This window comes from Macrotis lagotis, chromosome X (assembly GCF_037893015.1).
Source record: "Macrotis lagotis isolate mMagLag1 chromosome X, bilby.v1.9.chrom.fasta, whole genome shotgun sequence".
NCBI classification, from domain to species: Eukaryota; Metazoa; Chordata; class Mammalia; order Peramelemorphia; family Peramelidae; genus Macrotis; species Macrotis lagotis.
Window position 1 is genome coordinate 139,326,166 of NC_133666.1, and position 23,397 is coordinate 139,349,562.

The 23,397-nt window shown below is 35.3% G+C and overlaps 1 protein-coding gene across 1 annotated transcript in view; it reads left to right on the forward strand.

The window, feature by feature from the left end:
- LOC141502634 (cytochrome P450 3A24-like) overlaps positions 1-23,397 on the forward strand; it is a 59,146-nt gene that overhangs the window by 13,344 nt on the left and 22,405 nt on the right. The window contains exons 4-5 of the mRNA XM_074207445.1: positions 7,333-7,432; positions 16,710-16,823. Of these exons, the coding sequence (XP_074063546.1) occupies positions 7,333-7,432; positions 16,710-16,823 (214 nt within the window). The remainder of the gene's footprint in view (positions 1-7,332; positions 7,433-16,709; positions 16,824-23,397) is intronic.

Sequence of the window (23,397 nt, forward strand, 5' to 3'; positions counted from 1 at the left end):
AATAATTTTCTTAATCTTTTTTGCTGGTTTATATATCAGTAACATTTGTTTCACAAAAGGAGCTTAATAGAGTCCTTTCTTTGGCTATTATTCAAAAACATTATTTAATATTGGAATTAATTGATCTTTAAAGATTCCATAAATTAGCTTGTAAATCCATATGTTCTTGGTGCATTTTTTTCTTAGAAAGTTAATTTATAGTCTGTTCAACTCATTTTTAAAAATAAATCTATTTAAATATTGTATTCCCTCTTCTGATAATCTAGGCAGTTTATATTTTTTGTAAATATTCTTCTATTTAACTTAAATTGTTAGATTTATTGACATATAATTAGGCAAAATAACTCATCTTCATCAGTGGTTTATTCACAATTTTCATTTTTAATACTAATGATTTGATTTTCTTCTCTTTTTTCATCATATTGACTAGAAGTTTATTATATTTTTCTTCAAGAAGCACACTTCTAATTACGTCTTTTAGTCAATATTATTACCCTCATCTTTGATTTTTAGGATTTCCAATTTAGTTTTTAATTGAGAGGCTTAGTTTGTTATTTTTAGGATTTTTAAAAAAATTTCATACTAATTCATTGGTTTGCTCTTTCTCTGTTTTATTAATATAAGAATTTACATTTTCTTATTATTATTTTTGCTAAATCCCATGAATTTTGATAATTAGGAAATTATCTATTGTTTCTATCATTTGTTCTTCAACCCATTTATTGTTTAAGATTAGGGTTAATCTCCAGTTAGTGTTGTTGTTTTTTCTTTTGGTTTTGCAATGGGGGCAAGTGACTTACCCAAAGTCATACAGCTAGATAATTATTAAGTATCTGAGGTCAGATTTGAATTCAGGTCTTCCTGTGCTCTATCCTTCTATTGCTCTATCCACTGTACCACCTAGTTGTCCCTCCAATTGGTTTTTAATCTGTTTCCATGGAACCTAAAATTAAATTTTAATTGCATTATGATCTGCTTTTAATAATTTTTGCTTTTCTGCTTTTAACTATAAAATTTTTAAGCCCCAATATGTGGTCAATTTTTGCAACATGAACCACTGAGAAAAAGGTATATTCCTTTCTATTCCCATTGAATTCCCTCCAGATCTATCATTCATAGTTTATCTAAAATTATATTCAATTCTTTGATCTCTTATTTATTTTTTTAACTTTGACTTATCTAATTCTAAAGGGAGAAGATTAAAAAAAGTCCTTCACTATTATCATACTATCTATTTCTACCTGTAATTCAATTATCTTTTCTTTTAAAAATTTAGATGCTATAGTCTTTGATGCTTATAGGTTTATAAAATTCATAATCTCTCCTTCACTTAAAAAATGTCAATCACATTTGAGGGAGAAATCATCTGTGAAACCAGAACTATGGAATCAGAGCACAGCAAACAAAGAATGTTGCCCTATCAACTGTTTCCATAATTTAATTAAATTCCTGAAGCTCCCATAATATATATGAGTGTAACCAAAAGGCATGTGCTTCTTTTCCCCATCCCCACTTAGCAGAAGAGCTTTTTTTCTAAAATAAAATGAAAAATATAAATTAGTATAGTCATAGTTACCCCATCCTCCTCTAAGACATGTTTTTATAGATGATATTAGCTGGGCCCCAAGGCCCAAGTCAAACCCATGCCCTTATAGGCATAAAATTTAGATAGATAAACTTAGGTGGCACTTAGGTACTTACAGAATTTACCCTATATGTGTACCCAAATAAAACGCCTTGTTCTCCCCTTACTTTTTTAAAAAATGTGTTAAAAAAACCCCCATGGTTATTTAACTATCAGTCAGTCTAGATTATAGCAGATCAGCCAGTTTGGTCACTAAGGATGATTCATTAAAGAGACATGAAGGCCCTGCCTGAGAAGAACCATAATTCAGCCTTGCTTGTAATGGGGATTATCCCAAACCCTTAATGTAGTCTGTGACTTTGTATCATCAGGAACAAATCTTCATCCAGGAGGGGAAGAATGACTCAGCCTTGCTGGCAGCCTTTTAGGACCTTTCCACACTCCTATAAGTGTCAATTATTCTAAATTATCTTGCCTAAAACTGGCCTTAAGGCATTTATACCTACTGTTACAATAAACATTGTATGTTGAGTGTCAATCCTAATTTGACTTGAGTCACTTGTAACACTGGTTTGATAGGTTTAATATTATATTGCTTCAAAATGTAGTCACACATCTTATTTCTTTCAATGAAATCTATTTTAGTTTTAACTTTCAATTAGATCGTGATTGCTACCTATCCTTTTGTTATCAGTTAAAGTATAAAAAAATCTACTGCAACCTTTTAACTGTTTTAACTATTTTAATGCATTCTATCTGCTTCTCTTTTTATGAGTGAATCATTTATATTCTAAGTTGTAAGCACTATTTGTTTATTTCCCTCTATTCTATTTTCACCATTGTCCTTCTCAGCTTCTCTATAGTTATTCTATCCCTCTCTTCACTTGGGGTTTACTTCTAACCACTACTTTTACCTTCCTTTTCCTTATTTTTCCTTCTAAGAGTACCTCTCTTAACTTTTCCCCCTCACCATCCCAAATCTTATTCTACACACCCTTCCTGTTTTGCCCTCCTATTTCTTCATAAATTTATAAGACTTTCAAATGTGTGTGTGTGTATGCATACACACAAACAAACATTATATATATGTACAATTTCCTCTTTAACCAAGTTTCTTTGAGAGTGAGATTCCAACACCAGCAGTTCTCCACCTTGAACTGTTCCTCAGTATCAGCTCCTCCTTTCATGCCCCATATGAGGAAGGTAATTGCTTTTACTTTTTCCTACTCATTTTTTTATAGACTCAACCCATCATACTCAGTTCTGTTCAAAACTTTCTTTCAAACTATCCATGTAAAGATTTCAAATCTTAAGAACACTGATAAGATTTTCAAATATAAGATGTAAACAATTTTATTTTAATGAGTGTCTTATAACTGGTTTTTAATGTCTTCCTTATAGTTCTTCTGGATTATATATATATGTATATGTATATATACATATACATAGATATGTAGTTTTCCATTAAGTTCTGGTCTTTCAGTTTATCAAATGTCCATTTTTTTCACTCAGTATTATATTCAATCTTGTTAAGTAAATTCTCCTTCCTAGCAAGCCCAATTCTTTTGCTCTCTGAACTATAATGTTGCAAGATTTATGGTCTTTTAGTGTAGAAGTTACTAGGGTCTGATGAAAACCTGAGTTTAACTCCATAGTATTTAAGTTGTATTTTTTCCTGTTGTTTGTAATATTTTCTCCTTATCTTGAGAGTTTGAAACTTGACTATAACATTTCTGTAAGCTTTCCTTCTGTTATCTATTTCAGTAGATTTTTTTTCTATTTCTAATTAGCCCCTTTGTTCTAGAACTTTAGGGTAAATTTCCTTGATATTTTATTATAGTATTGTTTCATTATTCTTTTTTGACATAACTTTCAGGTAGTTAAACAAGTTTTATATTGTCTTTTCTTGATCTGTTCTCAATATTACTTTTTTCTAATAAGTATTTTATATTTTCCTAATTTTTCATTCTTTTAATTTTTTTGTTTTGTTTTTAATTTTGTTTCTTGGTATTTTATAACCTAATTTGGTTCCTATTGTCTAATTCTAGTCATCAAAGAGATATTTTCTTCCTTAAGATCTCTGACCTCTTTTTTCCAATTGATTTGATGATGATGGGATTTTTGGGGTCATCAACTAAAGATAGAAATTGAGGGTTACTTGAAAGACAAAGGAAGTGATGTAGTCTGTGGGATTTTAAAACTGCTCAGAATTTTATTATAAAATTTGGCAAGATAAACAGGTTAAAAAAATTTTCCTCTCCCTCCTGGAGGATAGTGAATGAATAACAAAAGGCTAGGCGAAGTTGCTATGCAGAGAGAGAGAGAGAGAGACAGAGAGAGAGAGACAGAGAGAGAGAGAGAGAGAGAGACAGAGAACCAGAGACAGACAGACAGAGAGAGAGAGAGAGAGAGAGAGAGAGAGAGTGAGAGACAGAGACAGAGACAGAGACAGAGAGAGACAGTTAGAGAGAGAGACAGAGAAAAAGATATATAGAGAGAATCAGGGATAAATAAGGAACAGTGAAGTGGAGCTGACTGGGGTGGTGGGGGGGAGAAGGCCCTGAGCAGAGGTCCAGCTTAGGTTTTTATAACCTTGCCCCTTATATGGACACTGAGAACAAAAGGGGAAATCTCTCCCCCTTATGACCAAGAACAGGTAGAATGTTGGAGGCTGAGGGGCTGGGAATGAGGAGACAGGATACAAATTTTACATTAAACAATGAAACAACAGGAGTCAATTTACAACTCAAGAGCAAGGTGCAGGCACAAGATTTAACAGCATTGAAGATTAAAGAATTTGTTTCTGCTACATTCATAATTCTCTGCATCAGATTGACTTTCTTTTCATAATTTTCTTGGATTACTTTCATTTTTTCCCCTAACTTTTCCTCAATCTCTCTTATTTGATTTCTGAAGTTCTTTTTAAGCTCTTCCAATAACTCTTTTTGAACTTGTGATGATTTGATGTAACTCTTTGGGGTCGGAGCTTTTGAGGTAGAAGTGGTATCTTCCTCTGCATATGAACCCAGATCTTTTTTTAACACCATAATTGCTATCTATGGTTGGATTCTTTCTCCTTTGCTTACTCATGTTTATTTTTTATTTTGCTTTATTTTACTTTTAGCAACTTATTGTTGTAATCAGGTTTTAATCCTGAGTTGTGTTCCTCCTTACTGTTATATTCTGAATTCTGTTCATGGGTCCAATCTCTAGCACTCCTTACCTTCCCTAAATCATATCCAGAACCCCCAGACACTCTTTCCAGAAAATACTCTTGCTCTGGGATCACATCTGGTCAGCACAGTAGGGCTGGTGTTCAGTGACAGTAGAGGGTTATTAATCTTCCCCTATTCAGACATCTGATCCCCACACTAAAAATTCATGAAGTGCAAGTTCTTGATATGAAAGTTTCTGAGATCTTGGGATGAAAATTATTGCAGCCTAGACTCTTTCCCAACCCATTGGCCCCCAGGACTTGTTTGTTGATTCAGTGGAGTTGATCTGAAGGTTCTTGCACTTTTTTAAGGTCAAATCACAGTCTTTGAAGGTCCTGTCTTTGACTTTTCTGGGGTCTTCACATGTTGTCTTATGAGGTCATTTGCTTTACCTCTTTATTTTTGTCATTCTATTTTCATATTGAGGAGAAATTCTACAAGTTTATGTAAGAAATTTGGAGAGCCTAGAATTTTTTGACCTACTCTCCTATCTTCCCAGAATCACTTTTAGCCAGTTTTTATCTTTGAAAAAATAATTAAACTTCTTCCATAGATCCCTAAATCAGCTTGCCTTTGGTTATGTTATCATTGCTGTTGGAAACTACACTTTCTATAGCCCACTTGTAAAAAGAAAACAAAATATCTTCAAAGAAAAAGTGAATAATTTTTCAGAGCTGTCTGTTGAGAAATGCTTATAACCAGAGGCCAAAGAGTATGAATTTGTGGCAAAAACAGATAAGGGAATAAAAAGTAGCAGTTGGTCATAGTGATATATATATTTTCCACTTCTCCTGATTACCTCTGAAATGTCCTCTGGCATCATGGTAATTTTTAATAGGATTACTAAGTCTTCTGTTATGTCCCTACTATGTGCCAGGCACTGAGGAACAAAAACTAGAATGATAATCCCTGCCCTTGAGGCACTTATGTTTTATCAATTTTAGATTAATAGAATTAGCATTGGAAAGAATCTCAGAAGTTATCTAGTCCAATGTCTTCATTTTATAGATGAAGGAATACACTCAAGAGAGTTAAGTAACTTGTCCAAAGTAACACAGCCAATTAATCTGAAAGTAAGCATTTAAATACAAATCTTCTGACTTAAAATTAAGAATTCCCTCTATTGCATCAGCAATTTGAGGGTACTAACTCTGGCATCTCCTTTATAGACAGTGTGTGTGGGGGAGATATTTAGGAATCCCAGGGTCTGAGTACAGGTTCTAATTCTTACTAGTAATGTGAGCCATGAACAAGTCCATTTACCACTTTGTGCCCTAGTTTTTTTCATTTGGAAAATAGGAATATAAGTATTTTCATCATCAACTTTACAGGGTTCATGAAATCCTAGATTTAGAACCAGGAGAGACCTTATAGGTCAACTAGTCTAACCTACTAATTTTGCAGAAGAAAATCTACTTGCCAAAGATCATATAACTAGTATCATCAGAGGTGAGATTTGAATTCAAGTCTTAGGATTCCCAAGTTTAGATCTCTTTTGTTTTCTAAACCTTAAAGGAATAGGGAAAGGAGAGCTATTTTTCTCTTAGAATAGTGGGTTCTTATCCTTTTTTGACTTCATGGATCCTTTTGGCATCTGGCAAGACTTACGGATCCTTCTCACAATAACATTTTTGAATATATAAAATAAAATTCAAGGATTACAAAGAAATCCAATTATACTGAAATATATACTGAAAACATTTAAAATAACAAAGTATTTTAAAAAAATTCATAGAACTTAGATTATGAACCCTTAGTTTGGAGGTCAACATAAGTACTCATGGAAATAGAACTGAATCAGGGACTATGAATTATGGCATCCTTCCACTGAAGACTACCACTAGACATTTGTAGTCTAGAGTTTGTACTTTATTTGATCAATCTAGCCTTCTAGGGTTACCCTGGATGAAAAAAAAACATTGCCTGATAACCATGTCTTTGGTAATAGGTCTTTCCAAACTAAGCTTGCATCATCATTGAATGACAGATTCACAGCTTGTTGCCAGACAATACTCTCAGAGATTTTCTAACTTGGTAGAGAATTTGACAGTGCTTAATTATTGCTAGTATAGTCTTTAAAAGCTGGGGGGAGGTGATGACCTCTGCCTAATGAGGTTAGGTTGAATTATTTTCATTACAGTATGGAGATGTTATAGTTCAGGAGAAAGAGAACTGACTGTGAAGTCAAAGAATCTGGCATCTAATACTGCCTTTAATGCATACAATTGATTTTACTTTACGCAAGTCTGTTAATATTGCTTTGCCAAATTTCTTCATTCATAAAATCAGAGGAATAGATTTTATGACATTTCTCTGAGGTTTCTTCTGATTTTAGATCTATGATTTTAGAGCCTGGAGTAGAGTGGGGAAGCGGAGTGGAAAAATAGTATTGGTAGCTATTTTATCATCTACTTCCAAGGGAATTGAGCAATCCAAAAACAGATGCTTTGATTTGTTGACTTAAGAAGCTACCTTTCTATGTAATGTCTGAAATAAAATTTTAATTTTTCTCTAACTTGATGTTTTCTATAGGTTTTATGATGGCAGACTGCCTATCTTAGCCATTCTGGATCCAGCCTTCATCAAAACAGTGTTAGTGAAAGAGTTTTACACTTACTTCACCAACCGTCGGGTAAGTTATTAGTGACCTGAAGTGCATCAAGATACTTCTTGTCTTCATGCCATTCAAACACTCTGACCTAGGCTTTACAATTTGGCAGGAAATCTTGATGACCTTGCTTCAAAATCTTCTTACTATATGGCTTGGTTGTTTGGTTGGTTCTTGTCCTTTGTTATCGAAGACTACCAAAATGACATCACTGTTAGTGATAAATTACAGTGAGTTAAACTGTGGTTAATCAGACCAATGCAAGCTCAGAATGTTCTCCCACAGGTCAGGCACAAATAGTCCACATGAACAACTGGGTTGGGTTCTCCAAATTTATGCATCGCATGTTTCCCTTGAGTTGCTTCAATTCTGCCTTGCTCATAGAGAACAGGACCCTCTTTGGTGAGGGCATGCTGTAGCAATGTCTCCCATGCTGGACAATCAATTCTTAATTTTTTTTAAAACAGGCAGTCAGGATATATTTGTGTTGTTTCTTCTGAACCTCTTATGAGTGTTTGCCTTGTATGAATTCTCCATAAAATAGTCTTTTTGCAAATGTACCTCTGGCATTTGAACAAATGGTCAACCAATCTTGGCTGCACTCTCTTTGAAAGCTTGACAGTTTAGTTCTAGAAAGGACTTCAGTATCTGGCATTTTATCCTAGCAGGTGATCTTCAGAATTTTCCCAAGAAAATTTAAATGGAAATAATTCAGTTTCCTTATGTTGTTCTGGTCGACTGTCCAAGATTCATAGTCATACGGCAATGAGATCAGCACAATGACCCTGTAGACCTTCAGTTTGGTAGTCAGTCTAATACCTCATCTCTCCCACACTTTCTTTTGGAACTTTCCAAACACTGAGCTGGTCCTGGAAATATATGTGTCAGCCTCATTATCAATATATACCTCCCTGGAAAGGACACTAGGTGAGTGAACTTATCCACAGTTCTCCATTTGCTATAATTGATAGCTCCACATATGAATAGTGTGGTACTGCTGATGGAGCACCTGTTTTCTTGGTGTTAATTGTAAGTCATTAGCATAAGCAGCAGAGAATTGATCCACACTTTGTTGTATTTCAGCTTCACAGATTATATTGAGTACACAATCATCTGCAAACCAAAAAATCATGCACCAACACTCCCTTCACTTTGGTTTTAGCTAGTCATCTTTTCAAGTTGAAGAATTTTCTGGTAGTGTGGTAGCTGACCTTGATGCAGTGTTCATCCTCAGTGAAGGAACTTCATAGCCTGGCTGAAAATAGCATGCTATAAAGTATGGGGCCAACTTGTTTTACTCCATTGGTGATCAGGAAATATCCACTATCTGGAACCTGGGCAAGCATACTGTCTTCAAATTGACATACAATATTGATGGACTTCTCCGGGCAACCACATTTTGACATAATTTTCCACTAACCCTCACAGCTGACAATATCAAAGGCCTTGGTCAGATCTATAAACATTATATACAAACCTCTGTTCTACTCGTGGAATTTTCCTTGGAGTTGCCAGGCAGCAAATACCACATCATCTGTTCCTTGACCCTTTCTTGCCAGCAATGATTAAAAGAAACATCCCTTATTATTGTCACAAGACAAGCTATTCCTTTTACCTGTATAGACATGGACAATGGAGGTATCTTTGAATTCCTGGGATAATTTCTTCATGCCATATAAACTAGAAAATTTCAGTCAATTTTAAATGTCAGCTGGAATAGAATTCACACTTGGTGCTTTGCTACTTGAAAGGAGTCTAATAGCATTCAAAACCTCTTCTTCAGTAGGAACTTCAGCTAGGATGGGATTAACTCCAAGTTGAGGTAAATAGTCAATGGCTTTTGGACTGATTGATGGTATTAAGAACATTATGGAAGTATTCAGGTCATCTCTCTATAATCTTGTCCCTATCACTAATCAATATGGTTCCACTAGCACTGAGTAGTTGAGATGCACTATATGTCTTTGGCTCATAAATAACCTTCAGGGCATCATAAAAACATGTTGGATTGTTACTATCTGCATAAAACTGAATTTCATCTGCATTCTTATTGAGACAAGAATCCTTAATTTCTCTAAATTTCATTTATACTTTACTTTTGATGGAATTAAATGCTATTTTCTTAGAAATGGATGCACTAACCTGCTCGTAAACCCTGTGAGTTCTCATTTCTCATTTCTCAACTTCTGTATTTCCCCATTATTTTCACAAACTCAGTCCTGGTGTTTGCAAGTGTTCTGACCCAAATGAACAAATGCAGTTCTGTACAACAAATCTCTGAAGACTGCCCACTCCTTTTCTGCTCCACTATTGTCAACTGTGAGTTGGCTCGATTTTCCCTCCATGTTAACAAAAACCAGTTCTCATTTTGAGAAGCACTCTAATCTCTTGACATTAATTCTAGTAGCCACTTAGCCTTGAGATCACCTCTTTGGTTGAATGTGAATATTTAACTTGGAGTGGATGAGTCTGTGATTAACTCAGCACTCTGAGCCACAGATTGTCTTCATAGCTTTCACATCCTGTGTGTTTCTTCTTATAATGTTGTGAAGGTGCATCCAGAAAGTTTTAATGCATTTAGGTAAATGGAAAGCAATGTTTGTGATGAGGTCATGAGATGCATAAGTCTTCAGTAATAGGTGACCATTGCTGTTGTTGTTTCCACCTCCATTCTTCCCAAGGACTTCCTGCCATGTCTGGTAGTCTGAGCTTACTTTACCATTAAAGTCACCCAGAATTTTAAGCTTGTCCTCTTTTGATGATAAGGGTCTCCAGATCTTCATAAAATTTTTCTTTGACTTCATTGGGGTTCATCATGGTAAAAGCATAGGTACTGATGCTGGTGGCATGGCATTTTCCTGCAAGTGGCAATTCCATTGTCATGAGCCTGTCATTCACTCTTTTTGGTAGGCATTCAAGCTTGTTTATTACATTAGTTTTGATTACAAAACCTACTCCAGCTTCATGGTGCTCCCCTTCACTGTGGCACTCCAGAAAAAACATGTATCCAGCCCTGACTTCAGTAATCTGATCTTCATTTGCCAGCCTTGTTTCACTCAGGAATGCTACTGGATATGATTCTTGTTGCATTCTCTTGGAACAAGAGTTGCTTGTCTTTCAGGTCTATTGGATTTTGTGTGCACATTCCATGTATCAGTGATGAGTGGAATCATCTCTGAAGTTTTTATGTTTTGACTACAAGGTGGGATTACCACCTGCCATGATAATCAGGACAGGGTTGAGTAAGCAGACAATTTTTAGGGCACCTTTGCTTCACCCTTCCTTAAATCAGGAAGTGAGCAGTGTGATCCTTAAAAAGTCTGCTCAGACACCAGAGGGCTGCTGAATCCCACTGCTGCTTCCAGTTAGGATATGACCCTATGACCTGGGCTGCCTGTGTGCAGGATTATGACTACAGTTCCCAGTGTATCCACACCTGTTACCACAGAACTTTGAGATCGCAATAGTAAAGTGTTATGATGTCTTTTGATTTGTGTGTAAATTGGATTTAAGCAAGGCAGACTTGCAAAAAGTTGCTGGTCTCACTGTCTTCCAAAGTCACCATTGTCCAGTGGCAAGACAGTCAAGATAACTGATAATAGTACTAGATGCTGGGGGTGATCTTGATGTTTTTAATATCTAGTCAAGCTCTAAGCACTCTACAATATCTGCTTCAGCTGCCTTCATAACCCTTGAAGCAAATTGTTCTCATCTGTCCAATCTCCCAATGGATTGTTTGTGGTAGACACCCACTCTGAAATCACCAGTGAGTTTGAGATCCCTCAGTTACCCTCAAACTGATTTAGTTCCTCTGTAAAAACAGTTTACTGGAGAGTGTTTGCTGTGAGAGTTAGGTGGATCAGGTGGACATCAAAGATGAAAAGCAGCCCTAAAAAGGATTCAGCAACCCTCATACCAGAGACACTAGCCTTCCTTGAACACACCCTATATCCCTTTATGTTGACTACATTCCCTAAGACTAAAGACTGATCATGGTCTTGGATAACTGAAAGGGTCCTATATCAAATAACACAAATCCTTTATAAGCAGTTATATATTATTCTAGTGACTTGATTTATCATGAAGAACATGACCAGGTACTTTAAAAGGAAATCAAAATTAGAATTTGTGCTGCAGTCCTTGGCAACTGCCAGTGCTTTTAAGAAAGTAAAATATAACCTTAAATATGTTTTATAAGACAATATTCATGAATACAAAAGAAATCAGGATTTTGATGGCAATAGTAATATCTTTTAGGTAGAGCAGTTTTCATGATGAAAGTAACACAGTTAGTCTGATATGAGGGGTTTAAAAAAATTTTTTTTAAGGCAGTGGGGTTATGTCTTGCCCAAGATCACATAGCTAGGCAATTATGAAGTGTCTAAGGCCAGATATGAACTCAGGTACTCCTGACTCCAGGGTGGGTGTTCTATTCACTGTGCCACCTAGCTGCCCCTGTGATATGAGGATTCCTTGACAAAACTTTCATCATTTTTAAAAGATATAAATTGACTCTTTTCAAAACATGTGCCATGGCACAGGAGTTAATAGAAAAAATTCTATCCATGATACCTATCAAAATATAGCACCCATATATCATAATCTGCTGGAAACCAGGAAGGTTATCTTCCCCCTTACTCCAGAATATCTTCCACTCTGACTCCTACCTCAGTGTCTACCATTTTTGATTATTTCCTTCTGGTCTTAAAGACTTTTCCATTTTATTGAGGGGTCTATTAAGATATGCAAACTGCTGCAAGCAGAGGAGAATACCCGAAACCATATCAGCTAATACATTATTGGGCAATAATTGACAGCTAGTTAAAATGGAGACCCAGTAAAAATTGGACACAAGATCAGTGCCTAGAGGGAGAAAAGATACTGAGATGAAAGTGAGAAAGGTACTACAGAAACAACTTTCCCTTCTTTGTCATTTTGTTCTGGACTAACCCAACACATGATATAAACTTTATATAGACTTCAAAATATTTTAGATGCTAAATTACTTTCTATGCAAACTTTATCTGTCCAATCTCCCAACGGATTGTTTGTGGTAGACACCCACTCTGAAAGGTGGCACAGTGGATAGAGCACTGGCCCTGGAGTCAGGAGTACATGAGTTCAAATCCAGCCTCAAACACTTAATAATTACCTAGCTGTGTGGCTTGGGTAAGCCATTAACCCCATTGCCTAGTAAAAAAAAAATGTCTGTTTTTATGCTCAATTGTCTTCCTCACAATCTAAAGGAAATAAAACTGCAGTGGGAGTGAGGAAATATTGGTTTTGGTCCCTGATCTGTGAGACCTTTGGACACTTATTTAATCTCTCTGTGTAACTCACTTTTGTCCACTGGGATTAGTCATACTTACTTTATATTCCAATGGTAGAAAGAAAATTCAGTGAGATTGAAAGTTCTTATAAAAATCTAAGTTGCTTTACAAAATAAAAGCAACAAGTATATGGTAAATTGTATATAGTAAAACAACATTGCTTCATGATCAACTATAATTTACTTAACTCTTCTCAACAATACATAATCTAAAACAGTTCCAAAAGACTAATGATGGAAAATGCTGTCCACATCCAGAGAACATATTGATGGAGTCTAAATACAGATTTAAGTTCACTATTTTTCACTTTTTTTATTAGTTTTTTTCCATTTTGTTCAGTTTCTTCTTTCACAATAAAGGAAATCTACAAAAAAGATATATATGACAAAGCTAACTAGATACTTAAAACTTCTGAAATAAGTTTCCAGACATCATTAATTGAGCACTTACTGTATGCTGCCTATCAAGAATACATGGACAAAAATTAACCAGCCTCTAGATTTAAGAAGCTTCCATTCTATAGGGAGGAAATGGCATGTATACATGTAAGTGTGTATAAAATAATGCTGGATATTTAGCATGGGTTGGGAATAGGTAGGTGGGGGGACACTATTAGCAAGTGAATTCAGATAAAGTCTAATGTAAGAGGAAAAGTTTGGGCTGAATTTTGCAGGAAACTAGGAATTCTTAGAGACAGAAGTGAGGAGGGAGTGGATCGTGGGTGACCATTCAAAAGTATATAAAGGAAGAAGATCCATTTATTATGAAGAGAGGCAATGAATAATCAAATTGGAAGAGTTAGTTAGAATTATGTTGTGAAGAGCTTTTATTGCAAAGCAGTAGAATTCATTTGAATTCTAGACATAATAGGGAGCCAATGGAGTTTATTTAGCAGAAGAATTAGATGATCAAACCTATGCTTTAGGATTCTCCTTTGGGAAGTTGGGTAGACAATGGTTTGAAGAGAGATGATACTTGAGACAGGGAGACCAAGGGAGAAATTATTACAATAGTCCCACCCTGTAAGAGGTAATGAGAACCCTGAACTTACACAAACACCATAGAGTGGTGGTTGTATGAGAAGAGAGTGAGGGGGGGGGGAAACAATGTGGAAATGGAATCAGCAAAACTGTAAAACTGATTAAATTTGATGATGAGAAAGGATGGGGGATTGAGGATGACCAAGTTTGTCAACTTGTGATGACCAGCTCAAAGCTTACCTGACCTTGACAAAATCATTTCTTTGCAGAGTGGCACAATCTATATAGCCTGCTACCTTAATCAGTACAACTGTCATTTATAAAGCGTGTTACAGTCTACACAGTGTATTCAGTCAATAAACAAATATTTAATAAATGTTTATTAGCTGACAAGCACTATGCTGAGCACTAGAAATTTAAAGAAAGCTAAAAAGGGTTCCTGAACTCAGGGAACCTACATTCAAATGGGGGACTCAATTTGTAAATAATTAGGTACATATTATACTTACAAATATATACTTTCTATCTATGTGTATATACCCACTTAAAAGATACAAGTCTATGTAGCATATGTGGGTATATACATAAAGTAGATAGTTATTAATTTGGGAAGGGGAATTCATTAGTAGCAGCAGGAATCTAGAAATTCTTTCTTCAGTAAATTGAATTTGAGGTGAGACTTGAAGGAAACCACTTACTCTGATAAGACAGGTATAAGAAGGAAGAGTGTTACAGGCATGAGAGACAACCGGTACAAAGGTAGGGAGGCTAGACATCTCATTCATCCTCATAACATTCCTATAAGGATTCTAGTGCCTGTGTTATTGTCTGTTTTATAAAGAAGGAAACTGAGGGTTATTCAGAGCTTAAGTGGTGCTCAAACATGAACTCATGTCTTTTGACAGCTAAGTCCAGTGCTTTCTCTATTATAGTACACTAAAAAGGATGATTAAAGTAGTTGTAGAGTTGTAGAGCTGAGGCCTAATCTTTCTTAGCTTTAGAAATCGGAAAGGAAGGCAGTACTGCCAACATGTTTTTTTTTCACTTGTGCCCCAATCATTGATAAAAATAAACAAAGGGGAAACAAGAGTAAAATTAGCTGACAAGTGCCTCCCTGCTCACCCCCCCTTTTTTCCCTGTTGTCTAGCCCTATGATTTCTTTAGTACAGAACTTTCTAATGTAGATATTTCTTTGTTATTGTTTAGTCATTTCAGTTGTGTCTGAATTTTCATGACTACATTTGATTTCTTGGCAAAGGTACTGGAGGAATTTGTCTTTTTCCTTCTCTAACTCATTTTAAAGATAAGTAAACTAAGGTAAAAAGGGTTAAGTGACTTGCAGAGGGTCACACAACTAGGAAGTGTCTAAGACCAGATTTGAACTCAGGAAGATGAATTTTCCTGACTCTAATATCTATCTGTCACCTAGCTGCCTGGAACTTCCTCCGCTATCAGAAACTCACAGTCTTAGAGTTGTCTAGTCATTGAGGAATTAAGTTACTTTTCTATGGTTGCATAACTACTGTATGTCATAGACAGGATTTGATCCCAGGTTTCCTAACTCCAAGGATCGCTGTTTACTTCTTGCACCAGGCTGTCTCTGGGCCACAAAAAGATCAATACCTTGAATTTCATCTACTGAAAATTGTTTCTAAATAATGGAGCTAAGTGTAGTTATGAATAATCTCCTTTGAATCATCCACTTTTCTTGAAGTTATTCTATTTGACACATTCTACCTGAGTGTCAGTCAGTCAATCAATAAACATTTCAAAATTGCCTTCTATATGCTAGTCTAGCCACAAGGCAAAAGAAAGTCCCTACCCTCAAGGAAGTCATAATCTTTTGTTTTCCTTTTGCAAGGCAATGGAGTTGTGATTTACCCAAGGCCACACAGCTAAGTAATTATTAAGTGTCTGAGGTCACATTTGAACTCAGGTCCTCCTGACTCCAGGGCTTGTGCTTCATCCATTGTGTCACCTAACTGCCCCAAGGAAGTTGTAGTCTAACAGTTGTCACTATAATAATACATAAAGGTAAATCTTATTTGAATTCTTTGAAAGATTACGTTGGTATAATGGAAAGACCTTTGGACCTGCAGTCAAGAAAAAGTCATTCTGAAGTCCCACCCCTGACTCTAGTAGTATGATTGTAGGCAAGTCATTTTTCGCCTCTGAATCTCTCTTCCTTATCTGTAAAATAGGGTTGCCTACAGGTTCAAAAATGATATACAAGAATGATCCTCAAAACCCAAAGTTTCGGTGAAAAGAATGTAACATGTGGTTTAAGCCTACATAAATGTCTATCATAATCATCATCATTGTTATTATTACTAATAAGTTCAAGTGTCCTTCCTGGTAATAGTTCAATCCACATTTTATCTCTTAGGTTGATTCATATTAAATAGTGAATTTAGTACTCTAAGGACAACTCTTTCTAAAAATATTATTTTTATTTGTTTTTTTATCTTTTTTTAATCAATTTTATTTCCAGATCTCTATTTTCTTTGCCCCAACTCCCTTCCCTATCCAGTGTGCCTACAAGGGATAGGCCTAAATCAAACACAAGAGATTTTAAGGCAGAAGTTTTTCATCTGGGGTTCAGGAGTCCATGGATAGATTTCAGGGGACCCATGAACCTGAATGGGAAAAAAAATTACATTTTTATTTCAGCATAATTTATAATCATATATATCCTTTATAATCCTATGTATTTAATACAGTTAAAATGGTATTCTAGGAAAGGTCCATAGGTTTTATCAGACTGCCTTTGACACACATGCAAAAAATTTAAAACTCTGCCCTAAATTATGTTCAGCTACAAAATATTGAAGCAATACCTGCCACTTTATTACTACTACTCAGTCTCCTTTTGCATCCCAAAAGATATTTCTTAGAGGAATAATATAACTTGTCATCAGTATCAACATGTATTATTTTTTACTTGGAAAAATGTCACAAAAGCTCAATCATTTCCTGGTTCTATTCATTTAGGTTTTTCGTTTAAATGGAAGTTTGAATTCTGCCATCACGATGGTTAAAGGAGAGAAGTGGAAGTGGATCCGGGGCATTATCTCCCCGACATTCACCAGTGGGAAACTCAAGGAGGTAAGTATAGTTCAATCTGTAGCCAAAGTTTAACCAGTGATGATCAGGGGTTCAAATAATATTGGAATCATAGGGATAGTGTTCACAAAGATTGAGGATGACTTAGATTCTATTATGGACTCCCCTGCTCACATTCAGAGTTTCCTCTTCCTTTTCCTGATTTTTTTTCTCTTTTCTTCCTTCTGTCAATATTAGGCTTCTGATTCTGACTTTTTAAGAATACTGAGTGATCTTCATATATATTTACATTATGTAAACTGTGCTATACATTCTACCTACCATGAATGTATGTAAATGGGAAACAATAGCTTTATAAATTTGCTTATTTAAAGGGATTTAAGAAAAAAGGAATAGAGGGAGCAATGATGCCTTGCAATTGTGGTAGTATTGTTCACAATCCCAAAATTCTTTTTGTTATTGTTTAAATTCAACTTTATTTTATCTTTAATTCTGAATTCTCTCCCTCTCTACATCTTCCCTCATCCACTGAGAAGGCAAAAACAAAATACATTTAAAATAAATATAGACATGCTGAACAAATTTTAAGAAAAAGGGAAAAAAAGAGGGAAGAGAAGAGAAGGAAAGGGAAGGGAATTTTTAGTCATTTTTAAAAATTTTTTTGATGTGATTGTTTTTTTCATTTACATTGTTGCAGTTACTGATATATATGTAAATATATAAGCTCTACTTGCTTCACACTTTATCAGTTTATGTAGATCTCTCTCTCCATGCTTCTCTGTATTCACTACACACTTCATTTCTTACAGAACAGTAATATCCCATCATGGTCTTGTTTCTAATTCTTAACTGTCACAAAAAGTGCTTCTGAAAATATTTTGATGTATATGGAGAATCTTACCTGCCTTAATCACTGGTAAATTCCATTTTGAATTTTTAGGATTAAGTAAAAATCATCATTTTTTACCCTCTTTGCCTCATCTTTCTCTACATAGCCTTAATCTCATTGCCTCAGTCAAACTGTGACCTGAGAAAGACCTTAAATTAAAAAGACATCCAGGGCCATCTGTTGTCATTCTGATTCATATCTAGCCCCTGGACCCAGATGACTCCAGAGGGAAAAATGAGGCTAGTGACTTTGCATGGCATCACCTCCCTAATGTGATAGTCTTTTTTGGGAATGAAGGGCAAACTAGAACTACAGTAATATTAGTTTGCCATTTTTTAGTCATTTTTTTGCAAATTTGTACTATGTGAGTTGAAACCTCAGGGTTGCTTCAGTTTGTGTTTATCTTATTAGCAATTTTGAACAATTTTTCATGTGGCTGTGAATATTTTGTAATCCTTTCTGAACATTTTGTTCATATTCTTTGATCACTTATCTATTAGAAATTATATCCAATGGTTACTTTAAATGGAATTTCTCTTTTTTATAGTCTCTTGATGGGTTTGTTGATAATATACAGAAATGCTGCTAATACATATGTATTTATTTCATATGCTGCAAATTTGCTGAAGTTATTGTTTCAGTTTTTCAAAAAACAGCCTAGCATTTGCAAAAAACCAATAATTTTCTTTTCTTTTTGTGTGTGCTAGTCCCTCAATTGTTTTTTTTTTTTAATTTAAAACCTTACTTTACCCTATTTTCCTCTTGGAAAAGTCTCTGATTTATCCCTACTAAATATGATATTGATTATTTATTTTAGATAGATATTAAAGGAAGGTCAATTTATTCCTATGCTACTATTCTTTGTAACAGAAATAGATGTACTCTGTCACAAGGTTTTTCTTTATTCATATAATCACAATTTTCTTATTATTGTTTTTTGTGTTCATAATTTTTTTCTTTCTTTATTTTCATCCATATGTTCATGTAAATTTTTAAGTTACAACATTTCCTTCCACCCTCCTTTCCCACCCCCCCATCCCTTCAGTGATGAACAGTCAGGTTAGCATTGTATATACATATTTTTGATAAACATGTTTACAGATTAGTCAGTTTTGGTATGAGGAATTAGGATTAAGGGAGATACATAAGAGATGATTTTTATAAAGTGTTCATCAGATTCTGAAGGGCTGGTTTGTGTGTGTTTGTGTATGTGTGTGTGTGTGTGTGTGTGTGTGTGTGTGTGTGTGTGTGTGTGTTTTGTGTTTTGTTTTTCTTCCTCTGGATGGGATAACATTGCCCATAGCCAGTCTAATACAGTTGTTCTAGCTCTGAACTGCCGAGATGAACTGCTTAAATCAAGGTTGTTATCTGACAATGCTGTCGTTAATGTATATATTGTTCTCTTGTACTCCTTTCACTCAGCATCAGATCCTGTAAATCATTCTGTGCTTCTCTAGAGTACCACCATTAAAGTTTCTTTTAGGACAATAATATTCCATATTATTCATGTACCATAACTTGTTTAGCCATTCCCCATTCCCCCTCAATTTCCAATTCTTTGCCACTACAAAAAGAACTGCTATGAATTTTTTGGAATGTGTAGGACTTTTCCCTTTTTTTTAAATAATTTCTTCTGGATACAGAATTGGGATTGTTGGGTCAAAGGATATGAGCAGTTTTATTGCTCTTTGGGCATATTACTCATATTGCTCTCCAGAATAGTTGGATCCTTTCACAACTCCACCAGCAATGCATCAATGTCTCAATCCTCCCACAACCTCTCCAACAATGATCATATTCCTTTATTCTCATCTTGGCCAATCCCATAGGTGTGAGGTGATACCTCATTGTTGTTTTAATTTGTATTTCTCTAATCAATAATGATTTGGAGCATTTTTTCATATGATTATATATAGCTTTAATTTCTTCATTTGAAAACTGTCTGTTTATATATTTTGACCATTTATCAATTGGGGAATGATTTATGATCTTAAAAATTTGATATAATTCTCTATATATTTTAGAAATGAGACTTTTATCAAAACTAATTGTGAAGATTGTTCCCCAGCTTTCTGTTTTACTTATAATTTTGGCAGAATTTATTTTATTAGTGCAAAACTTTTTAATTTAATATAGTCAAAGTCATTCATTTTGCAGTTTATAATGTGCTCTATAATTCTTGTTTGTTCATAAATTTATTCCCTTTCCATAGATCTGATATATAATTTCTTGATCTATTAATTTATCTATAGTGTTGCTCTTTTTGTCTGAATCCTGTACCCATTTTTGATCTTATTTTGGCATAGGATGTGAGATGTGGATCTATGCCTAGTTTTTGCCATACTATTTTCCAGTTTTCTCACCAATTTTTTTAAAATAATGAGTTCTTATCCTAGAAGCTGATGTCTTTGGGTTTGTAAAATACTAGATTGCACTAGTCATTTATTGTGGTTTCCTTTGAAGCTATCCTAATCCACTGGTCCATTATTCTATTTCTTAACCAGTACCAGGCAGTTTTGGTGATTGTGTTCATAATTTTCCTAAAAAAGAATTAGCCCTGCATTATTGTATAGATTCAATCTCATCATGCTATATAATCCTTTTTTATATATGTCATATAGCCTATTTGGATATGTTTTACTTTAAATTTTTACAGATATTCATGAGATATATTTATAGTTTTCTTTCTCTGTTTTGCCTTTTCATAGTTTTAAGTGTCAAGACCTTGGTAATATTAATTATCAAGATCTTATATAATAAAGTGAATTTGATAATATCCCATCCTTTCTTGTTTTATAATTCATTTGATAATGAAATTAACTTTTCTTTGGATGCTTCAGAGAACTCACTTATAAACTGAAATCTTCTAGGATTTTTTTGAAAGTTCATTTATGGATTGTTAACTTTTCTCTTGAAATTAGATTACCAAAAATTCTTTATTTTGTGTTCTGTTAATCCGGGCATATTAATTTTTGTGAATACTCATTCATTTTATTCATCTTTTTGGTTTTATAGCAAATAATTAGGAAACTAATTTATAATAATTTCCAGCATTTAATATTTTTTATTTTTTATATTGTTAATATTGAAGACAGGAGAAAGAGTTTGGCGAGAGGAGTTTTAAGAAGTGATATGGGTTCTTTTTTGAGTAAGAAATCAGACTGATTCAGGCGAGTTAAAAAAAAGTCTTAGATTTGAATTCAGAGGTTACTGCAAAAAAGGTCACAGATTACTATAAAAAGTTCACAAACAGCCATGAAATGTCTTCTAGGAAGGTCTATGCTACTGTAGAAATATATAGCTTTTCTGAGCACCCCAAAAACCCCATAACAAAATTACAAAATGCCTGACTGACTAATTAATGCAGAGTTTCCAAATTAAATAACTTCAAAATAATCATGTCCCTTTTTGTGGGAGTGGAACAGGGTCAGATGTGCTAGAGGAAGGAGTTGGAGAGTGGGATAGGTAAAGCCACTCTCAATTCAATTTAATGGAAGGAGAAGACTGAACCGTGAGTCTTAGCTAAGTCACAAACCTAATCCCTCTCAGGACCCTGAAATTCACAGCAACATCTCCCTCCCAATTCCCCAGGAAGAAGGGAGAAATCAGAACATAGATAAACACTGTCAACTGAACTGGCCACCATAACAATGGAGACACAGCAAACCAGTTTCCCCAATGGTGGGGGGAGGGAGAATACATAATGCAAATAAAAACTCCCGGGGAGGGGCAGCTAAATGGCTCAGTGGATAGAGCAATGCCTCGCCCCCAGTCAGGAGGATCTGAGTTCAAATCCAGTCTCAGACACTTAATAATTACCTAGCTGAGTGATCTTGGTCAAGTCATTTAATCCCATTGCCTTATAAAAACCTAAATAAATAAATAAGTAAGTAATAAATAAATAAATAAATAAACAAAACATAGAGAGGCAACCAAACCAGTAAGCAAAGGCAGAATGAGCAGCTGAACCAGCTAATCAAGACACAGACCACAGAAGAGTGGTGATGTTGCCACTAGAATTTTTGGGGTCACCAATTAAAGATAGAATTTGGGGTAACCAAGAAATCAAGGGCCACTGAAAGGATGTAAGAATTTGAGCTTTCTGGGATATTAAAACTGCTCAGGATTTTATTTTAGCAAATTATTGTAAATATATAGGTTAAAACTCCTAGCAAAAGTGGTAACCACTTTAAGAATAGGCTAAGTGAAGTTTGAGTGAACGAGAGAGAGAGAGAGAGAGAGAGAGAGAGAGAGAGAGAGAGAGCTAAGAGAGAGAGAAGGGCAGGCAGCCATGAGACTTGGCTTAGTTTGGCCACATAGCATGGGGGAGGCCCACGGTGTTCCATATGGTAAAAGAACAAGTATGAGAAAAATCCATCCTCCTAGAGTCAAAGAAAAATGAAAGAAGGGAAGAAGTGACAGGGCTTCCTGTTAAATATTTTTCTTTGATAGGTTGGACAAGGTCTTATACCTTGGGCCAGGTATCTTCCAATGGCAAGTTACATACTGGTCCTTCTTGTCCCAAGGTGTCAACCTCCAAGTTCAACATGTCATTTCCTGTCACACCAGCATTTATGGCCAAGGTTAGGTGAAGGGGAAACTGGGGGACAAGATACAAACAACAGGGTCAAAGAGAGACAGTATATAATCAACAGGGGTCAGTTTACATCTCAGGAGCAAACAGCCTTCCACAATTAACAAGATTTTAACAGCATCAAAGCTACATTCAAAATTCTCTACATCAGTGATCTCCTGTAACATGCTGATAAGCTTATCATGGAAGACAATACCTTTCCAGTGTCCCAAAGGGAGGGAAGGAAGCTAAAGGAAATTCCTGCCTCCTCAAGGGAGGGAAGGAGGAGAAAACTACAGAGGTGCCACTTTTGAAGCAGGTAAAGGAACAGCTTTCTGAATCTGATATCAGGGAGTCAAAACTAGCAATTAGCACACAGGTTCCTTCAAAGTAAACCCTTAAGAAGCCAGTTGAGTAGTTGGTGGTCTCTCCTTAAGCTTCTGGTAATCTTAAGTGACTACCTGTAACTTTTTGAAGGCACCAGATCTTCTCGGGTGTCCTAGAGAGAGATATAGATGGCCATTCACTTTGTGGTGTGTCTGCTAAGAGTTCTATGGCCCAATCCCAGGGAAATGAGACTTTTGGGTTTCACCTGCAAGCTCCTTGATCTGAAGAGATTAGCTTCTTGGAAGTGGGCAACACAAGTGGTATTCCTCATGTGCACTTGAGAGAGGAAAGAAAAATATAAGCAAACACATTCATCCTCTCACATTAATGAGAGGAGAAAAAAAACACAAGTGGCCATAAGACTTATAGAGTGGAAGTTAAAGAAAATTTTCTTAACTTCCAAAGTCAGATCTAGCCCACAAACTCCTGGCTGACTCAAAAACTTGATGCCAGGGAAAATGTGACCAGCATGGATCATGAATGAATTCATGCAAAAGACTAATTCTGACTTAGAAGGAATTTGGGAGACAAAAGTTCATTTGAATATTGTTGTGAATTAAAGAGAAAGAGAAACTAAGGGGCAGGAAACCATTAATCCCTAAGCAGAGAAGGAAGCTAAAGGAAAGAACAATATAGACCTACACCTCCATGAGATGTTGAGCAGTAAGGAAATGTATAGGAAAAAGAGAATTTTGGGGATCAGAGTGGGATGCCCTCTAAAGGAAGAAGAACAAGGAAGGAATGACAGTAAAGACTTCCCTACAGTG